General features: G+C 41.0%; 1 protein-coding gene across 1 annotated transcript in view; it reads left to right on the top strand.

Moving 5' to 3' along the window:
• The window catches only part of CDK17 (cyclin dependent kinase 17), a 45,802-nt gene extending 22,591 nt beyond the window's left edge, over positions 1-23,211 (top strand). Inside the window, exons 5-16 of the mRNA XM_008051207.1 lie at positions 3,728-3,784; positions 5,099-5,213; positions 5,910-6,004; positions 6,242-6,304; positions 8,318-8,441; positions 13,439-13,559; positions 15,709-15,806; positions 16,321-16,426; positions 18,584-18,626; positions 19,537-19,627; positions 20,867-20,944; positions 21,460-23,211. Of these exons, the coding sequence (XP_008049398.1) occupies positions 3,728-3,784; positions 5,099-5,213; positions 5,910-6,004; positions 6,242-6,304; positions 8,318-8,441; positions 13,439-13,559; positions 15,709-15,806; positions 16,321-16,426; positions 18,584-18,626; positions 19,537-19,627; positions 20,867-20,944; positions 21,460-21,497 (1,029 nt within the window). The 3' untranslated portion in view covers positions 21,498-23,211. The remainder of the gene's footprint in view (positions 1-3,727; positions 3,785-5,098; positions 5,214-5,909; positions 6,005-6,241; positions 6,305-8,317; positions 8,442-13,438; positions 13,560-15,708; positions 15,807-16,320; positions 16,427-18,583; positions 18,627-19,536; positions 19,628-20,866; positions 20,945-21,459) is intronic.
• Positions 23,212-23,486: the final 275 nt, after the last annotated feature.

Raw genomic sequence — 23,486 nt, 5'->3', positions numbered from 1 at the left:
CCTCAAAAGAGATCTGTCTTTCCAGGAGGTCAGTTCTTGAGTATAGAAGTCGGAGGGTTTGGGGATGGGTGGAAGGGAGAGCCCACATGCAGAGTCCAGACTCGTCTGCATGTCGCTGCACGTCCTGGACAAGTTTGTGACACTGCTGGGGGCGACTTGGGCAGAAGGAGTTTTGTCTGTGTATTAAAAGTATAGGCCACCTACATTGTAAGACTGCCTCCTTCCTGGCTTTACAAGAGAGATCACAAGCATTTCTTCATGATTTCTAAGGGGGAGAAAATACAGGATCAAGCCCTGATGGCCCCAGAAATTCCTGACCTAGTGTGGCGTGTGGTCATGAGGCTCGCAGTCCCACACCATTCCCCTTCAGCATGCCACGCGCAGGGTTAAGAGGACACCATGACATGGGAGCAGCAGTCCCTGTGCAACAGAGCAAATGAGTAGGAAAGAGGCTCTCTGTCTCTGCTCTGCCCGCCCTGCGCCCGCCATGTCTAAGGGATGGAACACAATTCTGTCAATAGCAGGAACGTGGCAGTCCTCCCAGGGAGGGACGTGGGTGTTTGGAAGCACCTTCCTCTCTCCCTGCAATCTGTCGTCTGCCTGCTCACCCTTACAAGGGCACCTGCAGAGCCTGTGCATGTCCAGTTGTGGCCCTTAACTGCTGCTTGCTTTCTGTGGTCTAATTACCCACAGTCACCCACTATCTGAAACTAGGTAAGCACAGAGAGAGAGCCCACACTGACATCACGGTATTGTAGTATGGTATTACAGTTGCTCTGTTGTCTTGTCAGTTGCTAGTCTCCTACTGTACCTAATTTTTAAATTAAGCTCTGTCCTAGGCATGTGTGTGGGAGAAAGCAGTGTGCACAGGATTTGGTTCTGTCCCGTGTTGGGCATCCACGGGTGTTTGAGCGCTGCTGTATTTCATGAGTTTTGAGGCTCTATTAGAACAGCATCTCCAGCACATTAACAGACTTTTGCAGTCATGATGTAGTGTCTCTTGCCAGATCCTAAGTAAACACACATTTCCCATCACACTCAGTGCTGCTTGCAAGGTACACCGAATCACAGGAAGACTGTTACCAGTTGCAATTTACATATGTATTTAGAACTTTCATGTGACTGTGCTGTAAGAGTCGTCAGAACAGGAATTTGCTTGGGGCTGCCAAAAATAAAGTATTTGCTTGGAAGAATGAAGTATTCGGAAAAAAATGATGTACGTTTGTCTGGAAAGAAGAATTAAGGGGGGTCATGTTATATTGAAATAGAAAGCATATTGTGCCATTTTTTTTAAGCTATTCTGTTTTTTACAGAACTTTTAAGATATTCTAAAGTACTCTGAGATGGAACTTAGTGTATGTACACTGTGAACTCATGAGAGTGGAAGGCTGTCTGTCGTCTTCACTGTCCCCGAGCACCTACCATGGTGCTGAGTAGATGCTGAATAAATGAGCTTTGTCCTCTGTCCTGTGAACAATTTCCGTAGGAGAGCATGTCAACAAGTGAGGCATTATATCTATTGTTAATCTTGTCGTGTTCAGCAGATAAAAATGCAAGCAGAATTTTCTGAAATTTCATTTAAAGTGTCAGTAAGTTTGGATGTAATCATTCAATCCTCAGGTTGAAAATATTAGAATGGGAGGTGGAGTGGGTGCACTTGATCTTTGAACTAGAATCTGACCTTCACTGGAGTAGCTTCCTTTGTCTGAGTTCTCTGCCTGCCTGCATGGGCGGAATTGCGTGGTGTTCAGCGTAGTCTAATGATGTCACCGAATTTCATTCTCTGATGAGTGACTCTCTGTAATGTGATATTTGTGATGCCTGTCTTACAGTTTATTCCTTAATCTGCTTTACATGATTGCCTTTACAGTCTTTAATTTGTAGTCCACTTCTATAACCTTTAAAGCAAACCTTAGCTTTTGTCACAGCCACCACTGGACCACAGTTATTTGATGTTTTGTGCTTTAATATTTTTTTCAGGAATATTCATTGCTTTGTTCAAACTAGTTTCCACTTATTCTCAATGTAGTTTTATTTCCTCCTTAAAGATGACACAAGACTTAAAGTGAATGGCAAGGTACAGTAGTTCCATACTTGTAAATTAAAGCACCTTAATTCCAGCGATCGGTATACAAAATCAAAAGCCTTCTGCCAGTTCCTGTGAGCTTGGCAGTTCTCCTTTTTCAAAAAAAGTATGTAACTTAAGTTCATATCGAAACTGAAAGACCGTTAGACTGTCATCCACCAGAGAGAGGGCTGTTTGCATATCTTCATACTGAAATGAAAGTCTTCGCTTGTATTTGGAAAATGTTACCTGTTGCAGTTTTACTTCATGATTCTGCATAGTTATTGATGGTAGAAAGCAAAGACGTGATAATGAGTAGTCATATACAAGACAGCATGTGGGTTTACAGTTCTAAAAGTTAATTTTTAAATTTAATGTTTTTATGAAATGCACCACATGTAAAAAAAAGTCATAAAGAATGCAAAAACAGAGGGATTTTTTTAGTCATTTAATAATACCTGAGACCAAAGTTTTAATTATTTTGCAAAAATTGAATTAAGTACTCCTGAACATACACTTTTCCACATGGCTTTTAACATGGTATATTTATCATTGTAACAAAAAGATCCAAACAGCTCTTTTGAGGACCTCTGCTACTTTTTGCTACTCACCATAGTTTATCCCGTGATCCAAAGTGGGGAGTGATGCCAAGTCTAATCTTCAAGAATCATTCTAATTTTATTCCACAGCTTCAGAAAAATTGCATCTCTGAGCCCCTCTAGAGTTTGACTAAAGCACAGTATTTAATCAGCCAGCGTACTTTATACAACTTTGAAAAATGAGGTTATGGATACAGAACATAGCCTTTCCTTGGCTTTTGGCTTCAGGGCACTAGTACTATTCTGAGCCAGAGGCGAATCTTTCTTCAGGTTACCGTCTTTTCCGCTGTCTTCAAAGGGGTGTTGGAAAGCAGTTTTAGGAACATTCTTCTCTCTTCTGCTTTACGTTTTTTTCCTAAATCCTTTTGTGTGTGTGTTGAGGTGTTTTGTTTTAAGTAGATTGGGTTTTCATTACGTATCAGGTATGTTCTTACTGTCTCCATTAAAATAGGCAGGTACAGGCCTCAGAGCAGTGTGGTTTTTGAGAACTCATTTGTAAAACTGTGTGAATGTGTATCTGTGTTCAGAGTTAGACACACATTTCTTCTGTGTTTGCCGTTTTCTGTTCCTCAGTAGTATGGCATTTACAGTTGTCTTTTTCATTATATTTTGATTGGAAAGCCTGAAGCAAACAGTATTTTGGTCTTCCTAGGAATCTAAAGGTTGGTGAAAAGAAAATTTGCGGAAAATTAGTTACTTTGCAATTTTGTTAAAAAGAAAAAAAATTGAGTAGTTATCCTTTATGTTCTTAGGTATCTTAAATGTCTGAGGCATCTTCAAATTTTAGTGTCTTAAAAATAAAACAATGTCTTTCATAGCAAAATGTTAACTGATCTATATAAAGGGTGGTTTGACACTTTTAATTGTGCACTTTGATATTTTTAAACCTTTAAATGTTCCAAAATCGAGTATATTTTAAAACTTGACAGATATTTAACCATTTGATTATACTCCGATTTTTCTATTCTTAGACACGCTTTAGAGTGGGAGAGTTTCAGAAGTTAAGAAAGAAATTCAGGCAACTTTAGGAATAAACACTAAATGTATCATTGTTTGCTTTCAGTCAGAAATTGGGTTTGGGAAAATGGAAACCTACATCAAATTGGAAAAGCTTGGAGAGGTAAGTGATCGCTCACTTCAGAAATGTGAGGTGCGTTTTTCCCTGTCATCTAATCTCCTGTTAAGCTGCAGTCTTTGTTAATGTGGGAAAAAACATCCAACTGTTGTCTGTAAGAGTATATGCTTGTTCTGAAAAGACAACCAAAAGCTAGAAGGGACAGAACCTTTCGATCCTTGGAATTATCTCATCCGTTTGAGAGAAAATGAGTATTTTTTAATAGCCTTGTGATGTTTTATGAAAGCACAAAGTATTATGTTTTCTTGGTAACAAAATAGGCGTTTGTCATGTAGCCTTCTGGTAGGCCAGTCTGTGCTGCCATGTGGGAAATTGCATAAGTTCAGACCTGTGAAAAATTAAAATACTGTCTTTAAAGGTAACACATTCCATTGACTGTTAAGGAAATTCCAGAGACCTTGGTTTTCCTGAACTTGCTGCTAGAACTACTAATTTAGAATTGTCCTACCTCCTAGAGTGAGAAAGGGTGAGGAAGATCATAGGCTTGGTTAACAGGGGAGCCTTAGGGCAGTGGGGCTGCTGTAGCAATACTAGAAGAGACCACTGGAGTCATTTTTTAAAGGAAAATTAATGTTTGAAAATTCTAAAACGTCAGGAAACGTGAAGCATTTTTGTGATTTAATGATATGTTTGTTACATTTTCAGTTTTCAGTTAATATGCTCAGTTAGTACCCTTCACTCTCCACACACTATTGCAGATAAAGTGTCTTTGGGTTTTTTTGGGGGGTGGGGTTAAGAGATAAGGTCTTGCTTCGTCACCCAGGCTGGAGTGCAGTGGTGCAGTCATAACTTACTGCAGCCTCAGCCTCCCAAGTAGCTAGGACTATAGGTACACATCACTATGCCTGGCTAATTTTTAAATTTTTTTGGTAGAGACAGGGTCTCGCTATGTTGCCCATGCTGCTCTTGAACGCCTGGGCTCAAGAATCCTCCCACCTCAGCCTGCCAAAGTGCTAGGATTACGGGTAGGAACCACTGCACCCGACCGCACATTTGTTCTCAAAGCTATTGATCCAATTGGTAATCTGAAATAAAGTACAAGAATTAATTATCCTTTCTATGTTTCTATACTTCTGAAGCGTTCTGTAGTGTTACAAAAGTAAGGAAGTTGTGCATAGGAACCAAAAGTCTCTTTGCTGTAAGAAAACCAAGACTGATCATTGTGAATTTTTCTTTGCAAGATGGAATTTAACATATGCTTAGAAATTGGAAATTCAGCTAGAGCACTGTATTGCACAGATGGTATTAGAGAGACTCATACGATACTTTTGACGTGTCCTTTAAAAATATATTTTACAGGGCACATATGCAACAGTTTATAAAGGAAGAAGTAAATTGACAGAGAACTTGGTGGCGTTAAAAGAGATCCGACTGGAACATGAGGAAGGTGCACCCTGCACGGCAATCAGGGAAGGTACAGTGTTCATTCCGGGCACTTCAAGTCCAAAGCTGCCGAGTGAAAAGAGCTCAGATGCAGAAGGAGGAGATAGTCAGGGGCATTATTAGACCTTACAAAGGCCAAAAGATTTGAAAGAAAGGAGTTAGTTAATTACATTGCTGCGTAACTTAGTGAACTCTGTGAAGCATCAGAAATCACTTACAGACAAATATATGACACAGGGAAATGTTATATATCAGCACCTGGGGAATATGGCAACTTAGATTCGCTGCATAAATTAAATACCACATAAAAAAGAGTGTATAAACACATTTATATCATGATACTGCTTTATAAAGAAAAGATGGATTATTCAGAAAATGGCTTGAGACAACTGATTAGTAATGTGGAGAGGAAAAAATGTATCTTGCGTTTTATATCTAAATTAACCCCAGAAGTCTCAAAAGGTTAACATTTAGGAAAAAACACAGATGATACGAGAGTATTATAATATTGGCGACAGTTTTAAGTAATAATAATATAATAATATCAAGCCCAGTACCATAATAAAAGGAAAAAATGGTTCCATTAAAATTTTTACTGCCTATCCCCTTGGTGAATTATTGTTAAACTTAACAGAATCTTAAAGTCATTCACTTTGTATGTCCAATTTATTTTATAAAGAGTGACTACCACATACTAAATAATATGATTTTTGTTTCTGTTTTGCAGTTTCCCTATTAAAGGATCTAAAACATGCAAATATAGTAACCTTGCATGACATTGTTCACACAGATAAATCTTTGACTCTGGTGTTTGAGTATCTGGTAAGCATTTCATAAAAATTCAGTATGAATTTTATTTTAAAGAGCATAGCAAATTGGACTTTTTAACTGCTTCAGGGACATTATTGTGTAGTTATTGGTATTTAAGTAAGTTATGTGTGAGGTCATCCAGTATCTTTCTTTGAAAAACTAACTTTTAAAAATTAAATGCTATTAAGTGCACCAGTCATAGCATTCTGCAGACAGTGTGTCACCTAGTAAAGTGCTATGTTTTTTCAGGACAAAGACCTGAAACAGTACATGGATGACTGTGGAAACATCATGAGTATGCACAACGTGAAGGTACGTGTCGGGGCCAGAGCACAGGCGAGCCAGTTTTTCTCTTTGGCCATTTGCATAGGTTATTCTCCTCTGAACATGTAGGATTTACTGAGCACTTATATCTACTACGCTGTGTCTTTCTTAGGGTTAGACCTTTATGTGGAACTACTTCTTTCTTTGACCGTTCGTTCACTTGACTGTGGATTCTCCCAGGTAGAAAATACATTTATGTGCAGGTGTATTCTGTTTAAAGCAAAAGTTTAAAATAAATAAATGATGGACATGTTCTTCAAGAGCCCTCCTTTGTGTGGCGAACTCCCCTGATAGATTTAAAATGACATGTAATTATAAACGACGACGACTTTTCAGGATGCTAATCTAATGACTGAGACCAGGAGCATGCAGAGTTGGGAACCTGTGCTGGAAATACCAATCTGTGCCGGCAGGAGAAAAAATAAGACCATTGGATGTGTTTTTGTAGTACAGTAGGTCTAAAAATGTAACACATGCTAGAAAAGTTTGCCCTAATGATCAGTGCCAGATGACATGCCACAGTCTTTGAGGACAATATTAGACGTAGTGGCGTTCTCAACAGTAGGTTCCTTTGACCTGAGTAGGGAACTCCAAGTTTAGCCAACATGTATTTATCCAAACTTACTCGACAGTTTCTGAGAGCCTAGTTTGGAAATAGGCTGTCCCAGCTGTGTGTTTGAGACATTTCTAATTCTGTAGATCGTCACTTTAGACTTACTTTTTTTAAAAATAGTAAATTTGGTGGATATAGAAGAGAGCCAGTTTCAGTTACTAAAAGACAGCTCAGAACATATGGAAAGCACATTGCCAAGAATTTAGAATAGGGCTGTCAGTGTATTTCCATCTGTAGTCTATGAGGGCTGTTTTCAACATATTTTACACTTAGTGTTGCAAGGTGTTGTGACTGTCATTTGTATGCATATCTTTTGGGTTTTATTTTGTTTTTCCTGCTTTTCATTAGCAATAAATTTGGAAAGAAAATACAGTCCTTAATTGTCATAATTTGACAAGGGTTTGAGAAGTTTGTACCTTTTTAAAGCCAGGTCTACATGGCTAGCTTAAATTGGAGAGCATTTTATTGTTTATTTGTTCAGATTGCCTTTATATTTCCCAAACATAAAATGCAGCAGAAATGTATTCGAATAGTAATTTTAGAGCTTTAAAGATGCGGTTGCGTAGACGTGTGATCCATGCCAAGTGTTTGCGCCTCCCTTACCCTGCCTGGGCTTGCTCTCTGTGTTCTCATGCTCTGTCTTCACCTGCAAGTGAACTGAGGGCGAACTCTGGAGTCTTTGGTGTTCCGTAACTCCCTTTCCACCAAATCTACAACACAGGATCTGCCATTAGCTTTACAGGAGTTACTTTTGTCAGAGAGTCACTCAGCACTGCGGGGCTGCCCTTCCTGAATCGGAGCAGAGATCCAAGGCTGTACAGGAGGAGCTGGGAGTGAAGTGCCCAGGGGAGGACAGTAGAAGCTGGGTTAGGTCATTTCTGTAGCAGGTGGCCTCCCAGACCTGTGCACGTGCCATTCTCCTTGGCGCTTGGACTTCATAGAGCTGCTGGTTTCAGTGCTTGAAAGACGCTGCCCTGATCTGGCATTTTGGGAGTGGGGGAGGACGTGAATGGGAGGGGTAGGTTGTTGACTTTGCCAGAATTTCGTCGTTAGCGGTAAGCCTTAGTCACTCCATAAGTTTGTGAGGATGTATGTAAGTCATTTTCTATAATAAATGAACTATTACTACTAAGAGGAGTCTTCATTTTATTCATAGTATTTAATTTCATGAATACTGTTAGACTAAAAAACCTATTAGATGCTTTAAGTAGAAAAATAAACTAACGTTCAGAAAACAACCACAGCAGGAAAAGACATTGCGCTTAAGGACGCAGTGATTTTTTTCTTTCACTCTATTCTAGGCCAGTTGCTTTTCTGCTCACCATCATTTATTTGATACCAAGGTATGTCTCATTGTAAGACTAATTTTTATGTATTTGTTTCTGTAGCTGTTTCTCTACCAAATTCTACGTGGTCTGGCATATTGCCACAGAAGAAAGGTATTGCATCGAGACTTGAAACCACAGAACCTCCTCATTAATGAAAAAGGAGAATTAAAGCTAGCAGATTTTGGTATGAAATGCATGAGATATTCCTAAACACTCCCAGGTTGTTAAATTTGAAGGAACAGTCACTGTCACAATGTGTCGTTGCTTTTATGTGGGTTTGGAAGTTGTCTGGAGCAAGAGTGAGATACTTCACAGAACTTGGTGAGTGATTTGTCGATTATTAGCAGCAATACTGAAAGGCGTAGACTAACAGGCAGCCCATGGACCGCTGGGGCTCCCGAGGCCTCTCAGGGGCCTCCAGAGGTAAAACGGCGATGTTATATACTGAGTGTTCGTTGCCCTTTTCACTGTGTTCATATTTGCTCTGATGATCCAAAAACACAAAGGGGCAAAGCCCCCAGCTCCTCCATGTAATCCAGGGAGCAGCGCCAGAGCATGGCAGCACGCTCTTCCCTCTCTGTGCTTTCAGGGAGGTGAGTGTCAATGGAACTCAGCCGGTGTTTGGTGGAGCAGGGACATGCTCTGATGGTGTCACATCTCCGTCTTTGAGTGCCTCTCTCCTAGCGTTCTGAGGTGGGGCCTGTGCGTGTAAGACTTGTTGGTGGCACACGGAGATGCTCGTTCTCTCAGGTGAAGTGCCTGTGGGTGACTTGGTGCAAGCTGAACTAGCTCTTTTTTCAAGGAACACCATTTTCCTTGAAAACAACAACTGAAAGACAAACTGTGGTTACTCAGACTTAGGTATGTGGCAGACATTTTCTTGAAAGTGAATGAAGAAAGCCTACCACTTCAGGGAAAACAATGAAAGTATTTCTTGCCAACAAACATTGTTTTTTCAAGCAAAAATTAGATTTTGGAAATTTGAATCTGCTACATTGAGCTTGATACGTTCCCAATACTTAGAGATGTTTCAGATGAACTCAGTGGTGATATAACAAACAACATTTTTTAATATACCAAAGAAATATATAAACATTTGGAATGTCTAACTCAGGGAACTAGTATTTTCCAAAAGGCCAATGCATGATATTACAGAATAACACATGGCTACAAGAACCATGTAAAGTGCAAGATAGCCCAGTGAGTTTTGATGTAACAAAAGTGTGAGGAATTCATTACTATGATTTCAGTTACTGTACAGCTTAAGAAACAGCTTGCTTTCAGTTGTGCTGTGGTGTTAAAGACGACTGTCTGCAGCCACCAAAACGGCTTTTAAAAGGCTCTTCCTCTTTCTAGCTTCACAGCTGTATGGAATCTGAGTCTCTTCATATATGAATACAGATTGTGATTGGTATATCTGATACACTATGAGATGTATAAAGCACCATATCATAAGATGGAATGCAAAAGCAGATGTGGAATCCAGCTGTCTTATATTGAAATAGAATTTAAAGAGAAATAGATGTTAAACAAGGCCGTTCATTTTACCTAATAAAATTTTGGTCTTATTTTGGAAAAAATATTTTCTGCAGCAATGTTATTCATGCTACATATATGGATGGTGTTTTTAATGAGTAAATATATATTTTAAATTTTTCTCAATTTTAATTTCTAATATGGCAAATAGTAATAAATATAGTCTACGTGAATAAAAGTGCTTTGGGTCCTTGATGATTTTTTTAAAGTAAAACAGTCCAGGCATGGTGGCTCATGCCTATGATCCTAGCAGTTTGGGAAGCTGAGGTAGGAGGATTGCTTGAGCCCAGGAATTCAAGACCAACCTGGGAACATAGTGAAATCTTGTCTTTACAAAAAAATGTATAAAAAAATTAGTCAGGCATGGGGCACACACTTGTGGTCTCAGCTACTCAGGAGACTGAGACCAGAGAATCACTTGAGGCTCCTGCCTGAGAGTGACATCCCAACTGAAAAAAAAAAAAAGAAGAGTCATAGGGTGTGTCCTCTTAATATGCCTACCACCATGACTCTGTATTTATTATATGCTCAGTAATTTAATTGGCAGCTATTTATCTGTATCTCTTGAGCTAATCTGATTTTACAGGATTGGAAAATAAAATTAAATGATCTTTTTGCTTCTAGGAAGTAAAAATTGTTTTTCACATTGAAGGAACTTTGTAGAGTAGCTTTGAATTTTTTGTATTCCACATTCTGAGAGTTTGAATACTCTAACAGAGCTTTGTTTTTAAAAGCCCATGCAATTTTTCCATAATTAGCATTTATAATTTTTTATAAATGATTGTGGTAGTCTTACTTTTGGAATATTTCATTAAATTTGATAAGCATGAGTGTTCAATTATTACTGTGCACTGTTATTAAATGGTGAATTTGTTCTGGAAATTTTTGTACTTTTGCTCATTTAATACTTTACCATTTGTGTGACAAGTAAGTTACTATTTGTATCTTCTCCATGAAAAAGAAATGGGTAGGCTAGGTGTGTTTAAACAAGAAATTACAAGCTATTTGCATATCCCTAAGCCTTTTCTTGGGCATAGATTATGTTATTTCCCTTGTAATTATTATTCTCTCTCTCGCCTCTCCTCCACCCTACCTCCCCGCTCTCCCTCTATCCTCTTCCCTTCTTCTCTCTTGCAAAGCTGCATTTAATGCTCTGTAGTCCTAATCCCAAAATGAATGGCACTGACAGAGAAACCCTGCTTGGATATGAGAAATACAAAAGGAAGGTCCATGGCCACCAAAAGTCTACTTTGATCAGGGAATGTGCTTGAGTGCTTTAAATTTTGCTTCTAGCCTCTATAGAGCAAGCCAAGCAAATTTTATCTTCCACAGGTCAACAAGAAATTCCCATTACTCCATGAGATCGTGTAATCAACTTGGTCTCTGTTTAGTCATTTTTTTGCTGGTTGCCTAGTAAATATACTTATGACTTCCTTTACGGGAGGATCATGTAACTTTGAGTATTTACACGAGGGACTTAAAAAAACCTGGAATTATCTGGAGGATCATGTAACTTTGAGTATTTACACGAGGGACTTTAAAAAACCTGGAATTATCTTTCAGAGGGTGGGGCCCTCGTATTACACTCAGAATTTGTATCTCTGGACCATACAGTCAACCAAAGTTTTTATCTGGAAGTTTTGAGAAGGTGGCGTCACGATTTGCAGAAGAAACATCCCAAGTTGTGGCAAACAGGTGACTGGTTCTTCCACCATGACAGCGCATCTGCCTACACCTCACTGAGTGTTCAGCAATTTTTGACGTGACCCCCATGCTCCACCCTCCCTATTCACCCCATCTCACCCTGAGCAACTTTTTTTTGTTGTTCCCTGGATGAAAAAAACCCTCAAACGGAAACGTTTTCCCAATGTGGAAAATGTGAAGCAAAACATGGCAGAAGCACTAAAAGGCGTCAAAACCGACGAGTTTCGAAGCTGTTTTGAGCAGCGAAAAAAGTGTCTTGAAAGGTGTGTTGCTGTAAAGGTGACTGAAGTTTAAACGTGAGAATAAATACACAAATTTTTTATAAATCTGGCTTTTTGGGGTCCCCCTTTGTATGCTGCAAGTTATTCTGTACGTTATTCTTGATCTCTTTCAAAATTCTACCCTTTTCCCACGATCAGGCTAACATCCAGAGGAGAGACCAGAGAGGTGCCTCCGTCTGCTCATTACCAAAATTGGTGGGAAGATGGTTTGTTTGTTAGACTACTAGGGTAAAACTTGTAATTAAATGAAATAGTGTCAATGTTGTTCCGGTTACACTTTTTAATCAATACACTAAAGTAAAATAGTTTGAATCTTGCCTAATTATTTACATTTCTGGTATTTATATGACTTAAACCAATTTAACAAGGATAACTGTCACCTATCAAGACGCTTTTTCCTGAACTCATCAGTTTTGCTGCCTTTTAGTGCTCCTGTTTTTTGTTTCACCTTTTCCACATTGGGAAAACATTTCCCTTTGAGGGCTTTTTTGTAAAATCCAAGGAACACAAAAAATTTTGCTTGGGGTGAGATGGGGTGAATAGGGAAGGTGGAGCGTGAGGGTCATGTCGTGTTGGGTCAGAAACTGCTGGACACTCGATGTGGTGTGGGTCGGTGCGTTGTCACAGTGGAAGAACCCGTCACCTGGTTGCCACAAGAGGATAATTAAAAGGATAATTTGTTGAATTATCCTTTTATGACATTTTTCTTATTTACTATTTTAATCAAATATATGTAGTTACACATAACAGCAATCTCAGCCTTAAAAAATGAATTTTCTTGTTATTCCAGAGAAAATATATGGCAAAATAAATCTGTGTTTCTCCAGATAACTTTTAAAGATGATTCTTCTTTAGATGAACAAAATTGAGACACTTAGAGGTAATAACAACTCTCTCACTCCACTGACTGGTGAGATAAAGTTGTGAACTCTAGCCTTTATCTGGATAATCAATGGATTCCATCTTAAATTGGTAAAGGAATGGTAAATGTTTTACATCATTTACAGCAATTAATAATATCCAAGACAGTGAAGTCTGTCTGATTCCTAAGTTATCCATGTAAGTTAAAACCTAAAGAGATTGCTGAATAGCATTGTAATTTATTCCACGGAAACTGTCTCTAAATATATTTCTGCAGGGAAATTGTCAGTAATTCTCATCGCGATCATGGACCAATAACTTCAGGGTTTTTGATTTTAAAAATGTTATAGCAGATGAAAGTTGGAATCAGGTTAAAAGGTGGCAAAAGCTTGTAGCTGTAAATAAAATTGTGTATCTCAGTGTCATTGACATATTTTGGATTAATTTAATTCAGCTGGGAAATAATTTTGGCATCATGATTCATGAACAGAAGGAAAACATTTAAAGTTTAGATTAACCCACACACTGTGCCAGGTGCATTCACACACATAAAGGTAAGCACAGTCTCTGGTGTGGAATTATTATGATGTTATATTATTTTTTATGTTTGACTACATAAGGATTTGCTGACCCAAGACCATGTGCACTCAGCACAGTTCGTCAAACTAATATTGTTGACGCTTCCAGAAGCCACAGAGTAGCCATCTCAGGCATCCCTTGGGGGAGTCTTTGTGAGGACAGGGGCCGAAAAGCCCATCGTAGCTATTTGTTAATTCTTGGTTCTCTTTTCCCCATGCAGGTCTAGCCAGAGCCAAGTCAGTTCCCACAAAAACCTACTCAAATGAAGTTGTCACGCTGTGGTACCGGCCCCCTGATGTGCTGCTGGGTTCCTCAGAGTACTCAACACAGATTGACATGTGGTAAGTGTCACAGGTGCTGTTGCCATTTATAACTTCGAAGGGATGTAGCTGTTAACACAGGGCATGTTGATGAGTATTTTACTTTTAGGGAGTATTCTCTTGAAGAGCCATAGCACAGGCCGTGGCGTGGAAGTAAGGTCGCACCTAGGCTGAAATACCAAGTCTGCTGTTTGTGCCTGTGTGGCAGCCTGTTCACATCACTGGGGTGTGCCTCAGTTTCCTCATCTCAGGGAGAGTAACCATGACCACTTTAAAGTTCTCTGGGCAATGGTAGCACTGGTGAGCTAATACGCGATGGCACTCAGAAGAGTGTCTGATACTTAGTAATTTACAAGAATTATTACTTGTTTAATCATTTAATACTCATCAAACTCTATCTGCTTTACATTGAACTGAAAGTAACAGCATATCAGTGTCATCTTTCATGCATCCCTTTGGTGACGACACTCCTCTGCTCAAACACCTTTGTGGCCCCTCATCCGTGACCTACAGAATACAGTTAGTTTCTCAGTCTCAAAATGAAGGAGTTCTGTGAGATGACTCTAAACTACCCTTCTGGCTTAGTTTAGGCTGTTTCCTAACTCAGACGTTCCATCTACTAAATGCCTCAAAAATAACCTGGACTTTCCCACCTTTGCTCTTGGTGTTCATGCCATTCCACCCGTCTGGAACCGACTGTGGTCTCCAGCCAGAGCTGACCCTGGTTACCTTCAGGACACAGCTTTTCATGAAGCCTCTCCTGAATGCATCCTAGCCTCAGTGGAAACTCCTTCCTCTGAACTGTTACATGCAGTTTGTACTCTTCATGTGGTAATAAGTTACATGATGACTTTTGTGGTAAAATCTTGTTTCATACAGCATTTTTTTCTTTCTAAAGTTTCACTTTATAAATTGTGGCAGGACACTCAGTTTATGTTCTGACCAATTTTAAGTGTACGGTCCCGAGACGTTACATGTATTTGCATGGTTGTGTAGCCTCCCCCAGAACCTCTTCATCTGGCAGGACTGGAATTCCCACACCCGTTAAACATCTCCTCCCACTCCCCACTCCCTACTCCTCCCCCTCTGCTGGCAGCCATCATTCTGTTTTTTGCCTCTGTGAGTTTGACTGCCCTAAGTTCTTCATATGAGTGGACTCATACAGTCTCTGTCCTCTTGTACTGGCTTACTGCACTCAAGGTTCACCCATGTGGTAGCATGTGTCAGGTTTTCCTCCCTTTAAAGACTGAATTATGCTTAATTTGTGTAAATACCACATCTTGTGGATCCATGTATCTGTCTGTGGACACTTGGGCTGCTTCCCTCTCTTGGCTATTGTGAATAATGCTGCTTTGGACACAGGTGCACAAATATCTCTTGGGGACCCTGCTTTCAATTCCTTTGGGCATATACCCAGAAGCGGGATTGCTGTATCGTATGCTTATTCTGTTTGTGCTTCTGAGAGGAGCCGTATTAGTTTACTTTCTATGTAACACTTAACATGTACAATTAAATTGTATATGCAGTTTCTAGATGTTGAGCCCTTTAATGGAAGGCCCGTGTCTTAAGCTTACATGTTGCGTGCAGTTCTGATATGGCAATTGCTCTTCCTTCTCTTGCATACAACACACACACACACACACACACACACACACACACACACACACACATATACACACACATACTCTCTCTCTCTCTCTCTCTCTCTCTCTCTCTCTCTCTCTCTCTCTCTCTCTTTTTCTGCCCTGCTCGGCTCCCTGCATCAGAAGGTCTTCAGCCATCAGGATCTCTTGCTTTGGGTTTGCTCCTTTCTGTCTAGCCCTTTCAGTCCATGTCTCCACTGTGCCGCTACATCAGGACTCGGTGAGATGATAATTCATGCACTTAGAAGCAGTTTCTAACACCCAGGAAGCACACAGTCATGGTTAGCTGTTGCTAGTGTTCTTCAAAGAGTGTGCAAAGGAGAATGGGGCATTTTAAGCAGGAAAAAAATGGTTGTAGCAACATGGAAGTGGCGACCAGTAGGGAAAATGGATCTAAAATACCTTTGAAGGAGGCCTTCTTGCAGGCTAGTACAACATTCTCCAGAGGCGATCTCCAGAGAAGATTCTTATGTGTCATGGGATGTACACAGATTGCTCATTTTTTTTCTTCATGATCTGTTTTAAAGGGGTGTTGGTTGCATTTTCTTTGAAATGGCTTCTGGAAGACCTCTGTTTCCAGGATCAACTGTGGAAGATGAACTGCACTTAATTTTCCGACTGCTAGGTAACAGAAGTCTTTTCCCAGTGATTTTGCACCTACACGTTGCCTAGCTAGATAAGAGTGTGTCTTTAAAATTTAATGCTGAGACTGGCATACACAACTGTTATTTATAAGAATTACGATTGGCATAATTACTGTGAAGATAACTCCCACTAGGTAACCTTTTCATTTATAGAGTTTTATCTTTGAAATAAAGAGTTTATGGAAGAACAGAGAAGATAAGTTTGGTGAAAAATTGACCTTCAGCCTATTATTAAGGAATATTTCTAATGTATGTCCTGTCAGCTCGGTAGGAAAAGGCCGGACATCGTGTTTATGGCATCATCGCAAAGTCCAAAAGAAGTCCCTGTGTGTTTGCTATTTCTGTCATTGTGATTGCAGTGGGAATAGTTAAATCAGCTAGTAAATGTAAATTGTTCTCTGAGACACTGTCTTAGTTTAGGCTATACACACACACAAATACACACACACACATTTTATATTTATTTACAAATGTATGTTGTTGTTTTTAATTCAGGAACTCCATCTCAGGAAACTTGGCCAGGTGTTTCTTCAAATGATGAGTTCAAGAACTACAACTTTCCAAAATACAAGCCACAGCCTCTAATCAACCATGCACCCAGGTATTTTTTTTTTCTTAAGTGAATGGGGGAAAACCAGCATGGTCCTTTTCAGTCTTTTGAAGCATTAGCTACAGTGAGGATTCAGGAATAAAGCATAATGCACACATCTTTTATGTATTTTAGGATATGACTTAACTAAACTACCTTCCTATGTCTGATTAATTTTATAATTCTGGGACCAAGCATACCAAAGTATATAAAGCTGAGCTTAAAAAAATGAACATAGAACTATACATTTTAGAATTCTAGAGTTTATGTAAGTAGTTCCTTTTCCCAGAATGAAGACATTGATTAATACTTTATTCCATACCACAAAGACCATAGTGAAATTTCTGTTTGACTTTCTACAGAACTGCCCTGTGTTTCCTTCCAGAGCCTTTAGAAGTGCTATATAAGTAAAACTTTGGCTGTGACACAGAGAGACCTACCAGTATTTTGACTGGTGTTAATGGCGGGATTTGTATTTGAAGAATATTAACTCTTTCTGATCCCTTAGCAAAACATAACATCCTAAATGTTTGCCATTCCATGAATGTTTCTTCTCAGATCTACCTCAGAGCCATCCAAGATACTACCATTAAAATTTGAGCTAGAACATTTTAACTGGTGGGATGTATTGCCTATTCAGGAGGTGGTGTAGACTGACGAACCTGAGTGACTGCATTCTCAAGGTTTCCTTTACAAAAATATAAAAGTCACCAGAATACCAGAGAAAGCATCATCTGTTTGAACCCAGAGCCACTGGCAGCCTCGTGTGGCTATACTCATACTCTGTTCCCACTCACTCTTGGGCTGAAAAGGAGCCGCAGAACCATCCAACCCTCAGATTGTTTTAAAGTGTTGACGATCATCGGGTGTTCTTGTTGTTACGATAGACATTGGTACATTTCTAACTAGACTTTCTCAGAAAGAAGCACAAAGTGTGTGGGGCTTCTTGTATGTATCTCTCCCAAGGAGTGCGCACTGTGTTTTTGTCTTTTTTTTTGAGTTGGAGTCTCACTCTGTCGCCCAGACTGGAGTGCAGTGGCCGCTCCCAGCCACCGCAGCCTCAACCTGCTGGGCTCCCGCGATCCTTCCACCTCAGCCTTCCGAGGAGCCGGAATTACAGGCGCGCGCTACCATGCCTGTCTAATTTTTTGATTTATTGTAGAGATGAGGTCTCGCCTGCCCAGGCGGGTCTCGAACCCACAGGCTCAGGCAATCCACTCACCCCAGCCTCCCAAAGGCGCAGGATTACAGACTGAGCCACCGAGCCCGGCTATGTTTTTGTCTTTTAATTAATGCTTGCTGTTGATGACGTTCAGTGTAGAAGGTTGAAGCTCTCCCCTGAAGCCAATTCTCCATGGCCAGCATGCTCTGGTTGTGCACTAGAATGGTACACTAGCAGGTCCTGGGGCTGGAGGGTGTCTGGCCGCAGCGTCCACAGGGCCCATTGAGAGCCCTCAGAGGAAAGCATTCCTTCATTCCCAGCTGTGCTTTTGCCAGTGAAGGACGGTGGAAAACAGAACTTGTCACTTCTGATCAAGAGGTCATTCCGTGAAGATACTGCCGAACCCTGTGCATTATATTAATTTCATCCTGATGCTTATCTGTCTTCATTTACAATATCATTGATTTTTGTGGCCCTGATTAATGATGTTTTATGAAGTAATTGTGGCTTTTTTTAATTGAGCTTGACACCTTGTAGTGCCCAGTGCAGAGCAGACTCCTTGTGAAATTTGTTGAGTGACTCGTCTCTGTTTCTCTTAGACCACAGTGGTCCATGTTGGGTTTGCTTGTTCTGTTTTCACCTGCATAGTAGGAAATTATGCTCTTACATGCTTGCCTTCCGTGAAGCACTGTGAACATGGATGTATTATTTAAGCTTTCCTTACACTAGAGGCAGAATGGAAATTTTTGAAAAATTATACAATTCTGACAATTAATTTGTTCTTGAATATTGAAAATTCAGATGGAAGCCCAGTTCCTTATGGTCTGTTCTCAAGTGGCAAGATAAGTTTTCTAAGGCTAAAACGAACTTGAGTCTGTTTGAAGGCAACGGATGGCTGTTTTTGAGCACCTAAATTCAGCAGGCTAAAAAGCTGAGAAAATAGTTGGATCTGAAACATTTCTGTCAGCTGAAAGAGAATAAATGGCTCTTGTTTTTGTTGTTTATAGGTTAGACTCTGAAGGAATTGAGTTGATAACAAAATTTCTTCAGGTAAGTCATATCTTATTTTGCAATTGTTAAATAAGTCGTTGAGCTTCAGTTTCCACATCTGTAGAACGGAGTCAGTCATACCACCCTCAATGATTGTTAATGACAAGATTATGTATAGTAGTAACTTACATTCTTAAGGCCATGCTCAAAGTAAGAGAAACGGTGGCTTCTCTTAGCGTGTGTGGGTGTAGTCGTCCATGGCTGGCGTTGATCGGCTGTGTGGAGGTCACGTTCTCTGCAGTTCACGGTCACTTCTCTTCTCCTTTCCTTGCGCTGCAGCTTTGGAGGATGCTGCGCCTCCACACACTATTCATGGTTCCCTCCGTAACAGGAGGAAGGGGAAGGGCAGCGCCAGCCACATTTCGTGCTCTTATGGCTCAGAAGCAGACACTTCCACAGAACCCCGGCAAGGCTTTTCCCTAGTAACATCAGCTAGCACAGGGATTGTAAGAGAGGCCGGGAACTGGGGAGCGGCTTGTCACGAATGGCCTGTGCTTAGGGCGGTGGGGATGCTGGGGACACGGGCACCCAGACCAGGTCGAGGTGTGTCATCAAGGAAACACGGGACATGGGTCTTGGTGGGGACCGAAGAGTGTCTGCACAAACCTCTCGAGTCTCTCCACCAGTCCCTTGGTATTCACGAAGAAAAGAAACACCCAGGGCAGGTATTTTAATTTCCCATCCTCAGAACATACAGGGAAGGCAAAGGTAGGTTTTTGCTGAAGGTCCGGCCTTACCTTGCAGTGTGGAGCTGAGACGCCACAGTCTCGCCCGGAGCACTCCAAGCTGGTGCTTGAAAAGCCCCACCGTAGTGAGTTGTCAGGCTTCATGAGAGGAGCTCCCAGCGTGCACTTGCCTCCTCCCACTTCTCCAGAACCACTTAATGACGCGGGTCTTGGCTTTCTCACAGTACGAGTCTAAGAAAAGGGTTTCCGCGGAAGAGGCCATGAAACATGTGTACTTCCGAAGTCTGGGACCAAGAATACATGCTTTACCAGAAAGTAAGAGAACCCCGGGGTGCCACCCCTTCGCTTCGTTTGTCTGCAGCTAGGGACTGGCGCATATTAGGGCGTAGAGGGAGCTGGGTGTTGGCTTATAAGCCCAGGAGTCCCGCCTTCTCTGCCATCAGGAGTTCTTGGAAGGAGGTGCACGCCCTACTCCTCAGTTTTAGTTGGCTTCCTGTAGCGCCGGCACATGGCTGCTCTTGTGGGGACAGTGGCAGCTCTGAGCTCGGCGCTTTCTCCCGCCGGCTTCGCTGGATGTGCCGGCCCGCCCCGGCCCGGCCCGGCCCTGGCCTGGGCCAATCCCGCTCTGAGGCAGACTTGGTAAACATGGATGGCAAGCAAAAGCCGAGGAAGCGCAGCCACACCAAAGATCGTTTTCTGGTGGAAAACATTTCCTTTTCCAGCTCCAGAGCGGACCTTCCTTGCTTGTGGCCACTCTGGCTTTATGAGAGGTGACGGTTGGCATAGTGTCAGTCACCGGGAGGGCAGCTTGCCCATTCCCGAGGAGCACTTTGACAGCTCCCCTGGGGTTTCACTCTGACGTGGAGTTAGGTGTGCAGGGAGTTCGGAGACCCTGGGGGCTGAACTGCCAAGAGTGTTCCTTGATTGCCTGCTCCCAGCTCCCGGGCAGCGTTGCTCACCGAGGGCTGGCAGCAGTCAGGCACAAAGTAACTGGAAGAAAAAAGCCCTGTGCCTTTCGCTTGGAACTTACTGGATGTTTTTAATGAAATAGTTATTTCTCTGACAGATTGGAAATGAGAGGTGACTCCTACATTTTTTTAAAATGACACTTTTATTTCATTAGAAAATTCATCGTCTCATTCAAGTTTGGGTTCAAGGTGGACAGTTAGGGTTGTACAGGTCTCTTTGTTTTTCACTAAAAATCTGAATCTAGCTGAGGGCTGACACCTTCGTGCCATCATAAGGGGGTGGAGAGAATGCAGCCTGGGAGTGGGTCTCCCCACCCCTTGAGTCCTGACACAGTGCGTGAAACACCTGCTTGCAGCATGCCTTGATTAAGCAGGGTTGGGGAAGAGGCCTGGAAGGGGAGTCTCTTCCTTTCGTTTTCTCCCCTCAACATTGGGACAAAAAGAAAACTCCCGAGGTGGGGCTGTGACCATGTGAGATGGTCTCCTATGAGTCCATGTGCATGTTTCCAGCATGTGTCTGTAGATGGGTTGTGTTTGCTTAGTGACTTGAGACCGTCACCTGACGACTTTTGTCTGTGCATTTTAGGTGTGTCAATATTCAGTTTGAAAGAGATTCAGTTGCAAAAGGACCCGGGTTTTCGAAATTCTTCCTATCCAGAGACAGGTGTGTTTGTCATAAACCATTTCACGTGTCGATCATGAATTTTGCCTGGAGCCAAGCTTTTGATGTGTAAATTGATCAGTAAGTTTATCGATGTAAAAACCAGTGTACAGTGCATTCCACAGCTGTCTGTTAGCATTGCACGCACTCACTTTTCTGTATGATGTGGGCAGCTCAGTAGACCTTCAGAGAGATCTGACTCAGTCAAGTCAGGGATCCTGAAAGCTGCGGATGGCACAGAAACCTTTACAGGTGACCTGGCTCGATCACGGCACTCGCCGTCCCTGGCCTCTGAGGAGAAGACACGCCTTGTGCTCCCTGAGTCACCAGGCTCGTCACTCGGAAGCATAGAAGCTGTAGCCTGGCCCTCGGCAGAAGGGTCGTGTCAGACGTGCCGCTCATGCTTGCCGTGGAACAGCAGCTTCTGCTGGTGGGGACGGTGGCTTCCTAGTCACTAAGTGCTGTGTGTGGGATGACACTGAGCCTTGGCTGCCTCATAAGATGACTTTATATTTTAGGACACGGGAAGAACAGAAGACAGAGCATGCTCTTTTAAGTCTGATAACATGGTTTCAAGCCAGCCCCCCGCCTTTCTTACCAGTCACGGACTCAGATCTGAAGGCAGTTCTCTGCTTTGGTGGACTTGGAATCTCCGTTTGTCTACACTGTCCTCTTCACAGCGGAGTCTTTTGTTTCAGCCCTGCAGATGGTTTTTATATTTGTTGTCACAGTGTGACAATTTTTTGTACAGTCGGTTTTAAGGTCTACTCTGCCATTAGAGCCAGTAGGTTACAGCTATCAATGTAACTGTAGCTGCATTTTTTGTGCAGGACTGAGAAACACAGTGCATTATTTATTGCGGAATCATTGCTGCTAAGTAACTACTGTCTGTTTATTTAACTCAACAATTGAATGCCTGAAGAAGTTGCAGTGGCTTTATTATATGTGAACGCATCTGTTTCTCCTCACGAATTGTTTTACTGCTGCATTTTTTGTTTGTTTGTTTGTTTGTTTGTTTTTAAAATTAAACTGCATTGTTTCCTGGAATGTAAATTTAGCTTTGCTTACCAGTAAAATAAGTGAGCCATCTTGACACTCTGAGTTCATGCTACGTGATTTTGTACTGAACATTGGCAGAGGTGAGAAGCACATATGTTGAGGTCAGCATGGGATGCGGAAGTCGGTTCAAGCAATTGACTACCTGACCCACCTGGGGATCTCACGTCAGACACCAGTAAATTGGAGCACCAGAATTATTTATGTTTACCTATTCCTCACTTTAGAGGTGTCTGCTGCATATTACTGTATATTTGTGTACTGATACACTTACCTATTTCACATTGTGTTTTAATTTAGTTAAAACTTAGCCATCTAAGTCCATCCAAACATGAAAGGTTTTGCTTTTGTTCATTTTAAGTACATTTCTTTTATTGGAAAGGATGATACTTCATTGAGGAACAATTTACTTCATTTGGGGGCTGTGTGTGTTTCAATAGCGTTCACTTGGAATCAGCTGAAATTTGTAATATGTCTTTGAAATGAGCTATTATAAATTACAAGTCAGAGAAATGAGAACTTAGAAGATCGCTTTAAAGCATTGTAGGTATTATCTGTTTTACCAGAAATACTAAATATTACAGTTTTAATTATGCATCTCTTTGAACATCCTAAACAGACTTTGGTGTTTGTAACAGTGTTTTAAGCATTTGTGTTCACTTTTAAGGACTATTTGTTTAGTGCATCTTACAAACTATTAATCTTAATTGGTATATTTTGAAATGATCATGTAAATTTTTGCCTTATATATCATGAAAATAGTCATAACTTAATTTTTTTTTTTCCTGAAACTTACTGTAAAACATTCAGGGGTCCTACCATTTCTGTTCAGGAAATCTTGTAGTTTATTGTTATTTAACAGTATTAAGTGAATTTTTGTATATTTCATTTTAACTTTATTTGTGAATAGTGATTGTGGCATGTTTGCAGGTGTTATTTTAATATTTCATGATACTGAAATTTTAATTTTTTTTTTTTAAGAAAAACTTTCTGGAAGAAACAGATTCATGTGTAATGGTGAATATTGGACCACTACTGCTTTTCACAATTGTAAATTGGTTTTATGTTAAACTCTGTAACCTAACAAACTGCTGTTATTTCTAACTGACAGACATGTATTAATATTGTACTTCGAAGGTTATAAATATTATGTGGAAATTCCTCCATTTGTTTTGAAGTTTGTAATAACAAAATCTCCATGTTGTTAAAATGTGGCTTTGCTGAGTCGTGGTTCTTTCTGGGGAGGAAGGCTGTGCAGGTGGCCGCTGCGCGCCGTTCGTACAGGTGTGAGCACTGCGTGACTCCTTGTGTTTGTGCCAGCTGTTGGTGTAGCAGTCTTTGCTTTCCTATTTTAGGATCACACTCTCGGTTATCAAGTATCAAGTTTGTCATCTCATGGGATACATATACATTTGACTTGTTGCAAATTTGACATCGCTATTCTTTTTTTTTTTTTGAGTTGGAGTCTCACTCTGTGCCCAGACTGGAG

Source organism: Carlito syrichta, unplaced genomic scaffold (assembly GCF_000164805.1).
Source record: "Carlito syrichta isolate Samal-C Ts95f unplaced genomic scaffold, Tarsius_syrichta-2.0.1 Scaffold169095, whole genome shotgun sequence".
Lineage (NCBI taxonomy): Eukaryota > Metazoa > Chordata > Mammalia > Primates > Tarsiidae > Carlito > Carlito syrichta.
Note: the sequence above shows the minus strand (reverse complement) of the source record. Positions and strands in the feature narration are given on the sequence as shown.